The sequence below is a fragment of the Myxocyprinus asiaticus genome, chromosome 5, assembly GCF_019703515.2.
Source record: "Myxocyprinus asiaticus isolate MX2 ecotype Aquarium Trade chromosome 5, UBuf_Myxa_2, whole genome shotgun sequence".
Classification (NCBI taxonomy): Eukaryota; Metazoa; Chordata; class Actinopteri; order Cypriniformes; family Catostomidae; genus Myxocyprinus; species Myxocyprinus asiaticus.
Genome location: NC_059348.1, coordinates 16,517,656 through 16,528,681, shown reverse-complemented (window position 1 = coordinate 16,528,681; position 11,026 = coordinate 16,517,656). Strand labels below are relative to the sequence as shown.

The following is an 11,026-nucleotide window of genomic DNA, read 5'->3' as shown; positions in this document are numbered from 1 at the left end:
TTGCATACTGTGGCAACTCAAAAACAAACACAAAGACAATGTTAAGCTTCATTTAATGAACCAAATAGCTTTCAGCTGTGTTTGATATAATGGTAAGTGATTTTCAAGTACCAAATTAGCAATTTAGCATGATTACTCAAGGATAAGGTGTTGGAGTGATGGCTGCTGGAAATGGGGCCTGTCTAGGTTTGATCAAAAATTACTTTTTTCAAATAGTGATGGTGCTGTTTTTTTACATCAGTAATGTCCTGACTATATTTTGTGATCAGTTGAATGCCACTTTGGTGAATTAAAGTACCAATTTCCTTCCGAAACTGATCTATACATTATTCCAAACTTTTGGCTGCCAGTGTATGCTGAAAATAAATGTTCATAAATGTTTATTTTTAATGATATAAAAAGGTCACATATATACATAAAGTATATGCAACATATATTTCAAAATATGACAAATTTGCCACTTTCATATATGTAAAAATTTTTCGAAACACTTGTGGAATTTAAATTTGTACATACATGCTCAGATATGTGAACTCTCATTGTATTTGTTTGTATATGGCCATATATCAGATTTCAATATCATACAATTTAATAATTGCAACAGGCCTAATGAATCCTCATTTGTGTTTTTAGTTTACAGATGTATTGCATGCCTGTTTTAAACTTAGAGAAGTTTTCTTGCATTGACTGAGGCAAGAAAATTTTAATACAAAAATAATTAGGTTTCACCTAAATGTATGGTAGCCTATTTTTGTGTGTTACTCTTTTTCTTGCTGACTGCATATTCAGTTATTGTGCAATTTAATATTTACATGTAATTGCATTTACAATTACAACACAGTTACATAGGTATATCATGATGATTTGTGAGTTTTCACTGCAAACCCCCCCCCCGCCCCCCCCACAGGAAAAAGTGCCACGAAATCCTGGTGGGACTGAATAACAATAAAACAACTTGCGCTTGAACATAAAGATTCAAACTGAGGCTGCTGAAGAGTAAAATATTAACAGGGCTGAGAGTAAAGCCTAATTTTTTTACACTTAAGCCCCACCCATTCCAGTGAAAATGCTGTGTGTCTGGATCGATAGGGAGATGCAACTAACTGTGACGCATCGAGAGGGAGACGCAAAGAACGGTGACGCATCAGAGGGAGACGGATAGCCCGTCTGTGTGTGCGATGGTGCGATGAACCGGATGGCGGGAAAAAAATTATGTTCAGTGGAAAGTCAAAAGAAGGTTGCAATGTATGTAATTGTAACTATATCAGATAATATAAATAAATCACAGGAACTTGTTGCGTGGACATTTTTTGCCCCCATATTTTGAATTTCGGTTTCTGTGGCATTTTTGCCATGAGTCCCCATTAATTTTCGACACTATTGGCATTGTATATTTCTAAGGTATTTAAAAGTTTGTTTAGGACATATAGTAGCAAGTAAATAAGATATCCCCACATATATTTCAAACTACATTGTGTTACTGTTTGACACAGTTAAAACATTGCCTACCTTAAATACAAGTGAAGTTTGATTAGTGGTTAAACATGTTCAGACAGTTCCCTTGTACCTGAATGAACAGCTCCTTTCCAGAATAAAATGAAATATGTAGAAAATCACAGTAATACAGTTCTTGAATAGTGACAGGGCAGAAAGTCTTGAAGAAGCTAGAGAAGAGAGGACACCGGTGGCAGTTTATACAAGCTGCTGTGCTCATGATGCTGTGCCCTGCGGACCTCCGCCATGGCACGCACAGCGCGTTTTAGTTTATAAACAGATTTAGCACTTATAACTTTCTTCTTCCCAAAAATTCAGAAATATTATGTATTTTTTTTTTTTGTACATTGTAATTGTGGTGGAAAAATAACTGTAGTGAAGTTGAATACTTCATGTTTAATCAACTCAGGTAAAAAAGTAAATGTACTTTTATTTATTTATTCTTAAAAACGTAGAAAAAATTGAAAAATGTACTTAAGTACTGTAACAAGAGTAGTTGTTATTCATTACTTTCCACCTCTGGAAGAGGAGGAGGATGTCCTCTGAAGTGCTGACTCAAGTTAAAGAGTAGCTAGACTTCTAAAATATGTGTTACTGAGGGAAAGAAAAGAAATTTAAACAAAGAGAGAATTTAGAGAATTTACAACTAATGTAAACAACCACTGTAAACCATTTAATAGTCTTTATCATTTTAAAAGTATCAAATACAGATGAGTACATACATAATTTCTGTACTTTTTGTATGAAATTCATAAGTCACTAAAACAACTGTTTTCCTTGTTTTGAAAACATTTGGTCCATTATTGAAAAAATCTTATTTAACGTCGGTACATGAACACCTCACGCAGCCTGACCAAAACAGGCTCACACAATGATACAGACAGGTTCAAAACTGGCTCGTAGTCATCATCTTCAGAGTCTGTATTATAACCAGAATCGGTGTCACTGTCTCCTGAAGAGTCGTCATTAGAAGAATCTTGTCTGACTTCTTCATAAAATCACAGACTACTCTGAAATGTACATTTGGGGTTACACCATTCCATACAATAATGTACAGAAGGGTGTATCGTCGCAGTCTTCCAAATGTGTTTGGAAAAGAAACACCAATCTTCTTCCATTAAAAACAAAGCCGGATTGTTGAACGAGTCATCATCAAATTCTCTAGTGTAGATCTTGAAGGTATGTGTTGTTTTATTAAACTCGAATCCACCAACACTCTCATAGGCTATGGGAAACTCACGCTTCACCATGTTTGAAGTTAACTCTGCCACACTCTATCCATTCTTGTGCTTTGGGGCTAAAGCCTACCTTTCAGGTAATTCAGTTTGCATGCTCACTGGAGAAACAGCCATTTCAGCAACCTTCAGAATATTTTATGAATGTGGAGAGTTATAAACCACAAAACAGACTTCCTGTCACCACAACCAGACATCCTTTCAACCAAAGGGCAAACTATGGTCAGAGATATCTGGTTATTGTTATCAGACTTAAACGCCTGTCAAACCATTTATCGTTATCTCTCAAACAGACTTCCTGTCAAACACCTGGAAGGCTATACAATGCTTGAAATTGCCACAAAAAAACAAAAACAAAAACAAAAAAACCTGAAGATTTCATACAAAGGTGTACACTACAGTCTTTAAAGACAAATGACATCTGGCTAGATGTACAACTAAACAAGAGGATAAGTACATCAGAGTCCCTAATTTGAGAAACACACGCCTCACATGTCCTCAGCTGACAGCTTCATTGAATTCTACCCTCTCAACACCAGTTTCATGTACAACAGTAAAGAGAAGACTCAGGGGTGCAGGCCTTATGGGAAGAATTGCAAAGAAAAAGCTACTTTTGAAACAGAAAAACAAAAAGAAAAGGTTAGAGTGGGCAAAGAAACACAGACATTGGACAACAGATAATTGGAAAAGAGTGTTATGGATCTGAACCCCATTGAGCTTTTGTGGGATCAGCTAGACTGTAAGGTGCATGAGAAGTGCCCGACAAGACAGCCACATCTATGGCAAGTGCTACAGGAAGTGTGGGGTGAAACGTCACCTGAGTATCTGGACAAACTGACAAACATCAAACAGTTATGGTTATCAAACATAAACATCTGTCAATTACTTCTGGACACACCCCATCATCAATCATCTTGGCATATACCATATGGTATCACTACTTACAACCCCACACACACCATAGATTTTAGCCACAGAGCACAACAAAATGTCATCCACGCTGTTATCAGATAACTTTCCTAAAGTTCCTAAACGTAAGTTCGTGAGGAACGAGCCCATCTAATCTTTCAATTAACAGCCAGAGCATATAAGCAGCTGCTTACCTCTTTCAGTCTCAGCTGTTTCCAGCATCTGGTCATTCCATCCCTGAAACATGTCCGACCTCCTGTCAGACAACAAACTCTCTTTTCTTCCTGAGACACCAACAATCTCCTCTCATGCAATATTGGAACCTCCTTTTCCAAGCACGGATACCCCTTCTGAGCATTCAACCCAAAAAATCCAGCGCTTCTACAAACCGCGCTCCAGAAGAACGCTCTCCCCTCCTACTTCAAGGCAGCCAGCTTTAACCACGTCTCGTTTCCCATCTTCCCGGACTTCATCTCCTCATTCTCTCGTCATTACTCCATCATATCCCCCATTTCAAAATGGTCTGTCAACAGCCTACGTCAAGCCCTCTCCAGTTCCGTAATCCATTTCTCCTGCAAATCTTCAAAAATGCAACTATACAAACTTCTCGTGAACTCCCATATCCATTCAAACATTCAAAAAACTCCCCAAAACCTCCTAAGAGCAAAACTCAGCACTCATCCACCTCTATCTCCCTCCCGTCTCGGCGCTCTGGACGCTCTCGTTCACAGTGTGCTATTCCAGACGCAGCCACTCACACTTCCTCGTCCGCCGCTTTTTCCTACCGGCCAAATACAGTGGCCGCTCAAAATAGTTTCGTTTCAAATCCAGCCCTCATCAATCCCATTATTCCCTCCATTTTCCAGGCAAGACCCAGTACTCTCAACACATTCTACTCTTCTTCTTCCTGTTTCTCCATTTAATTCCAAACATTTTCATGGAGCTGACACTTGCGTGAGGATGCCTCCACAAACTGTCACTCCCCTCCCCCCATCCACCACATTCAACCTACTGCATCTAAGCAGAGAGCGGACCCTAGCATGAGGATGCCTCTGCAAACTAGAACTTTACAATAGAGTTTTCTTAGGATGTCGAAGCCTCTCTTGTGCCATCTGCAGGTCCATCGTTCACACAAATTCGCTATGCCCCCAAATCAACCCAGATCCACCAACCCATTCAGCAACGCTGCAAGCTCCTAAGTGCACCTCATACGTCCCCCACTCCCAGAGCAACTGCAACCAGACTCTCACTTTTAACTCAGACAGACAAGTGTGCAACAGCTTCAATAACTCAGGCTGCACCAGACAACGGTGCTCCTTCCTTCACATTTTTAATTTCTGTGGCAGAGCCCATACCCGCTCTATTTGTCCTGTAAGTTGCTCCTCTGCTAATCTCCATAAAAATTTCAGTATCTCTCTTCCCCTATGATTGTTTCTACATTAGCAACTGAACTAGAAAATGATCCAGATAAAAACTTCACTCAATTCCTCATTTCAGGTCTGAAAGTAGGTTTCGACTCCGGCCTGGAAAGCCTACCCAACTCCAGTTTGATCTGCAACAACTTGCAATCCGACATAGTAGAGGCCCTCTTGGAGTTCCCCTCTCTCCCGAGAAAACCTCAGGCCCAATCGCTGATGCCTTATCCAGTTTTCTCTTTCAGAATTTCAGAACATTGGCTCTGGAAGCAGACACCAACCCAACTACAGTTCCTCCCTATTCAGAGCTCATTTTCCTTTAGACCACCCTCTTAGACACCTCCACACCCTATCTATGGGTTCAGTACTACAAGCTGTCTCTCCCAGAACACTCCAAACTTACTGAACAGCTTGGAATTCCTTCAAAAACTTCCACAGAGCATACAACTTAGTTTTTCCAGATTTTTACCTCCTCTCCATATCCTCTTTCATCTCTCACCTCCATAATACCAAATCAATTCAGCCAGGAACAATCAAATTCTACCTCAGTGGCATACATTTCTTCTTTAAACTCATCCACGGCCAACCATGCCCTACCATTACAAACCCCAAGACCATCCTTATAAAGGGTTTACAAAAATCTAATCCCACCCGTCCCGACACCAGACAACCACTAACCATCAACATTTTAAGCAAATGCCTTGCTACTCTTCGCTCCGGATTATTTTCCCCCAACAAAACAAGAACCCTAGATGCTTTGTTCAGTTTGGCTTTATACGGCTTCCTCAGAGTCTCAGAACTCACCATCAACTCCACTTTCAACCCAGCCATCTTTCCCACCTTCTCCGAACTTCAATTCATAAACCATGACACAATCTGTTTCAACATCGAACAGAGTAAAACCGATCAATTGAAACGTGGACATTCAGTTTTCATTTTCAATCTGCCAACCCCCATCCAGCATCTTATCTACACTATATTGCCAAAAGTATTCGCTCACCCATCCAAATAATTGAATTCAGGTGTTCCAATCACTTCCATGGTCACAGGTGTATAAAATGAAGCACCTAGGCATGCAGACTGCTTCTACAAACATTTGTGAAAGAATGAGCCGCTCTCAGGAGCTCAGTGAATTCCAGCGTGGTACTGTGATAGGATGCCACCTGTGCAACAAGTCCAGTCGTGAAATTTCCTCACTACTAAATATTCCACAGTCAACTGTCAGTGGTATTATAACAAAGTGGAAGCAATTGGGAATGACAGCAACTCAGCCACGAAGTGGTAGGCCACATAAAATGACAGAGCGGGGTCAGCGGATGCTGAGGCGCATAGTGCGCAGAGGTCGCCAACTTTCTGTAGAGTCAATCGCTACAGACCTCCAAAGTTCATGTGGCCTTCAGATTAGCTCAAGAACAGTGCATAGAGAGCTTCATGGAATGGGTTTCCATGGCCGAGCAGCTGCATCCAAGCCATACATCACCAAGTGCAATGCAAAGCGTCAGATGCAGTGGTGTAAAGCACGCCAACACTGGACTCTAGAGCAGTGGAGATGCGTTCTCTGGAGTGACGAATCATGCTTCTCCATCTGGCAATCTGATGGACGAGTCTGGGTTTGGCGGTTGCCAGAAGAACGGTACTTGTCTGACTGTATTGTGCCAACTGTGAAGTTTGGTGGAGGGGGGATTATGGTGTGGGGTTGTTTTTCAGGAGCTGGGCTTGGCCCCTTAGTTCCAGTGAAAGGAACTCTGAAAGCTTCAGCATACCAAGAGATTTTGGACAATTCCATGCTCCCAACTTTGTGGGAACAGTTTGGGGATGGCCCCTTCCTGTTCCAACATGACTGCGCACCAGTGCACAAAGCAAGGTCCATAAAGACATGGATGATTGGTGTGGAAGAACTTGACTGGCCTGCTCAGAGTCCTGACCTCAACCCGATAGAGCACCTTTGGGATGAATTAGAGCGAAGACTGCGAGCCAGGCCTTCTCGTCCAACATCAGTGTCTGACCTCACAAATGCGCTTCTGGAAGAATGGTCAAAAATTCCCATAAACACACTCCTAAACCTTGTGGAAAGCCTTCCCATAAGAGTTGAAGCTGTTATAGCTGCAAAGGGTGGGCCGACGTCATATTAAACCCTATGGGTTAAGAATGGGATGTCACTTAATTTCATATGCGTCTAAAGGCAGATGAGCGAATACTTTTGGCAATATAGTGTATATACCGTAGGCTCCCTCTTTCTGATGCTGGGAGGTTTTGCTTTGGAAATCGTTCGGCCCATTCCACTGGGGACGAGGACATCCTTCCCCGTCTGTGACATTTGAGAGCCCATGTACCTTTGACTCATGGGCTCCATGTCATGGACGCTGCGGCGGGACGTACTCCAGCTCTACTACTTTAAACCATCCAGTCCAAACGCTGCTCCCACCGGAGCAATTTCAGAGTGTCACTGCCACAGCAGTACTCACTCACGACTCTTGTTTGATAAATGAAGCGGCGAGATGTGTCCCAGCACTAAGCTTCAGAAATCCTAATGCAGCTCCCACGAGCTTCCCGCCTTTCACTGTCACAGCAGTACCTCAATCACAGCTTTCGTCGCGAATGCATCGCTGGGACACGCTTTCCAAACGCAGCTCCTGCCGGAGCTCCTTTCAAAATAATACTGCCGCAGCAGTACCCCGCTCATAGCTCCACATGGTGGACATAGCAGGGAGACGCCGGTCCAGCCTAAGCAGCAGCAGCACCTGCTCACGACTCCAGGTCAATAAACACAGCGGCCACTGCAGTACTCACTCCTGTCTACAAATAGAAAAATGCAGCATCGTAGTGCGTCCCAGCATTAAACTCCTTACAGCTTCAGAGCTCAAGTTGTAGGTGCTTCCTTGAGCCCCTCCACCATGGACAGCAAGCCAAATAAGTTTAACCTTAATAGCTTAAAGATTATATGGGCAAACGAACTAGTGAAATAAATACTGACTTCAAAATTTTGGTCATTGAGGCAAATTTTGTGGCAAAACTGGGACATTCTGAGAAATGAAGTGTTTGCTTGGTCCAGAAAAATGAAAGTTAAATGATTAAATATAATGAAATAGTCCTATATATACACTGACAGCCAAAAGTTTGGAATAATGTACAGATTTTGCTGTTTTGGAAGGAAATTGGTACTTTAATTCACCAAAGTGACATTCAACTGATCACAAAGTATAGTCAGAACAGTACTGATGTAAAAAACAGCACCATCACTATTTGAAAAGTCATTTTTGATCAAATCTAGACAGGCCCCATTTCCAGCAGCCATCACTCCAACACCTTATCCTTGAGTAGTCACGCTAAATTGCTAATTTGGTACTAGAAAATCAATTGCCATTATATCAAACACAGCTGAAAGATATTTGGTTCATTAAATGAAGTTTAACATTGTCTTTGTGTTTGTTTTTGAGTTGCCACAGTATGCAATAGACTGGCATGTCTTAAGATCAATATTAGGTCAAAAATGGTAAAAAAGAAACAGCTTTCTCTAGAAACTTGTCAGTCAATCATTGTTTTGAGGAATGAATGCTATACAATGCATGAAACTGCCAAAAAACTGAAGATTTCATACAAAGGTGTACACTAAAGTCTTCAAAGACAACTGGCTTTAACAAGGACAGAAAGAGATGTGGAAGGCCAGATGTACAACTAAACAAGAGGATAAAAGTCTCTAGTTTGAAAAATAGACGCCTCACATGTCCTCAGCTGACAGCTTCATTGAATTCTACCCGCTCAACACCAGTTTCATGTACAACACTAAAGAGAAGATTCAGGGGTGCAGGCCTTATGGGAAGAATTGCAAAGAAAAAGCCACTTTTGAAACAGAAAAACAAAAAGAAAAGGTTAGAGTGGGCAAAGAAACACAGACATTTGACAACAGATCATTGGAAAAGAGTTTTATGGATCTTAACCCCATTGAGCTTTTGTGGGATCAGATAGACTGTAAGGTGCGTGAGAAGTGCCCGACAAGACTACAGGAAGCGTGGGGTGAAATGTCACCTGAGTATCTGGACAAACTGACAGCTAGAATGCCAAGGATCTGCAAAGCCGTCATTGCTGCACACGTTTTTTTTTTTGATGAGAACTCTTTGAAGTAGTTTAAAAAGTTCTGATTTTTTTTTTTTTTATGTCATATTTTTTCACGTTATTAATGTCCTGACTATACATTGTGATCAGTTGAATGCCACTTTGGTGAATAAGAGTACCAATGTCTTTCCATAAGAGCAAAATATGTACATTATTCCAAACTTTGCAGCTGACAGTGTAAATGTTTAAAAACAAATCTATACAGGTGGCAATTCAAACGTTAATATCTTGTTTTTCTGGAAATTCTCCATATGTTGTGAATATGATAACATGTTTATGGATAATTTAAATGCATTATTAAAAACTACATTTGAAGCAGTTTTTTGAATGTCATTTTAATTCTACTTCCTTACAATTATGCATCCTGTCTGCTACCTCAGTTCAATTTCAATAAAAATTCACAAGCTTAATTGGAATTTTAAAGGCATTCTCAGTTCCGTTCTGATCAGTGCATAAACCTGATAAATTCAATGCAGTTAGAATGCAAATCAAGTGTCAAAGAGAATTAGACAATGTCAGTGGATGTATTTCCACCCATGCTAAAGACAGGAAGTAGCTCTTCACGTAAGCACATTTCAGTTTCAGTTTCTGTCTTTCTCTCATTTCCCTTTTTTGTCAAGAGCCAGCTTATGAGAATACATTTGACAGCTATAACAAATGAATCACGCGTGAGTTAAATTTTGATGTAAATAACTGATGAATAAGATCCTTTGAAGAAGAGCTTCTGAAGAACTCAGAGTCTCAAGCTACAAGTTCACCATGAAAACAAAACACATTTCTAACAATATTGCAAAGTTATTGACAGAATGTAGTTGCTCATAAATTAACCTTACTAATTAGGCCCAAAACGTAGGAGTTCTTGGTTTTTGACACTGTTTAAATTAACTTTACTTACACGATTTAAGGTGTCAAACGTTTCATTTACAGCTTAAACCTACTGTTTGTCAGTTCCTCATGAAGAGCTGTATTATGGTAACGGATGTTCTAAGTGTGTAAAAACATTGGACAATGTGACTATACTGAGAAAGTTTGGCTTCAAGAAACAGTGCATTGTTAATATTTATTGATAGAGCAACATTTGCATAGAATTATAACATGAAGAGAAAATAAAATGGATAGAATCATGCTGCTGTAAAACAGAGGAGATTTGTTGTTTACACTGCAATATTTTTGCCAAAGAGAGTTCAGACATCTACTGTATAACCTCAGTGGTGTAGTGGTGAACGAAGAGGTAGACATACTTTGAATTTATTAATTCACACCAGAAATAAAATGGCATTTGTTATAATTACCAGACAACTCAGTGATCTTGGCCAGCATCTACAAAGACTAAAACTTTGTTAAAACATCTCTAAAGTTGTTAAAACCGATTATTTATTTATTTTAATTTTTTTTTACTATTAATATGTCAATATTGTTAATTTCAATGTCAATGCAAAGGCACAAAAATATACAACATGTATGATATAACTGCACTTTACTTACAAATTATATACAAATACTAATGAGTTCACGTTGAATTTTTATATTTTACTGTTCATAACCAGAACTAATCAACAAACAAGAAACATCTAAGCTGCATCCAAATATGTATACTTTCCTATAGTAAGCCAAAAACAGTTTGCCAATGGAATCTGTTGTCCAAATCCTCAATATTCCTAAAAAAGTAAGCAAAAAATGCCGAATGCAACCTTGTCTCATAGAATGAACAACATTTTTGCAAAGTGACTTTTATAACACAGTTTCCTGGTGAAATTAACAGTAGAGGTGCTACAACAACTGTGTGTTTTATTTACTTTCACAAAATCATGACTACAATGGCTGATTATGAATTTATAAACATTTATTTTTGCTCTATTA

The 11,026-nt window shown here is 39.7% G+C and overlaps 1 protein-coding gene across 1 annotated transcript in view; it reads left to right on the top strand.

The window, feature by feature from the left end:
- The first annotated feature begins 9,770 nt into the window (after window positions 1–9,770).
- The window catches only part of LOC127440414 (regulator of G-protein signaling 21-like), an 11,181-nt gene continuing 9,925 nt past the window's right edge, over window positions 9,771–11,026 (top strand). Inside the window, exon 1 of the mRNA XM_051696958.1 lies at window positions 9,771–9,834. Within this exon, the coding sequence (XP_051552918.1) occupies window positions 9,796–9,834 (39 nt within the window). The 5' untranslated portion in view covers window positions 9,771–9,795. The remainder of the gene's footprint in view (window positions 9,835–11,026) is intronic.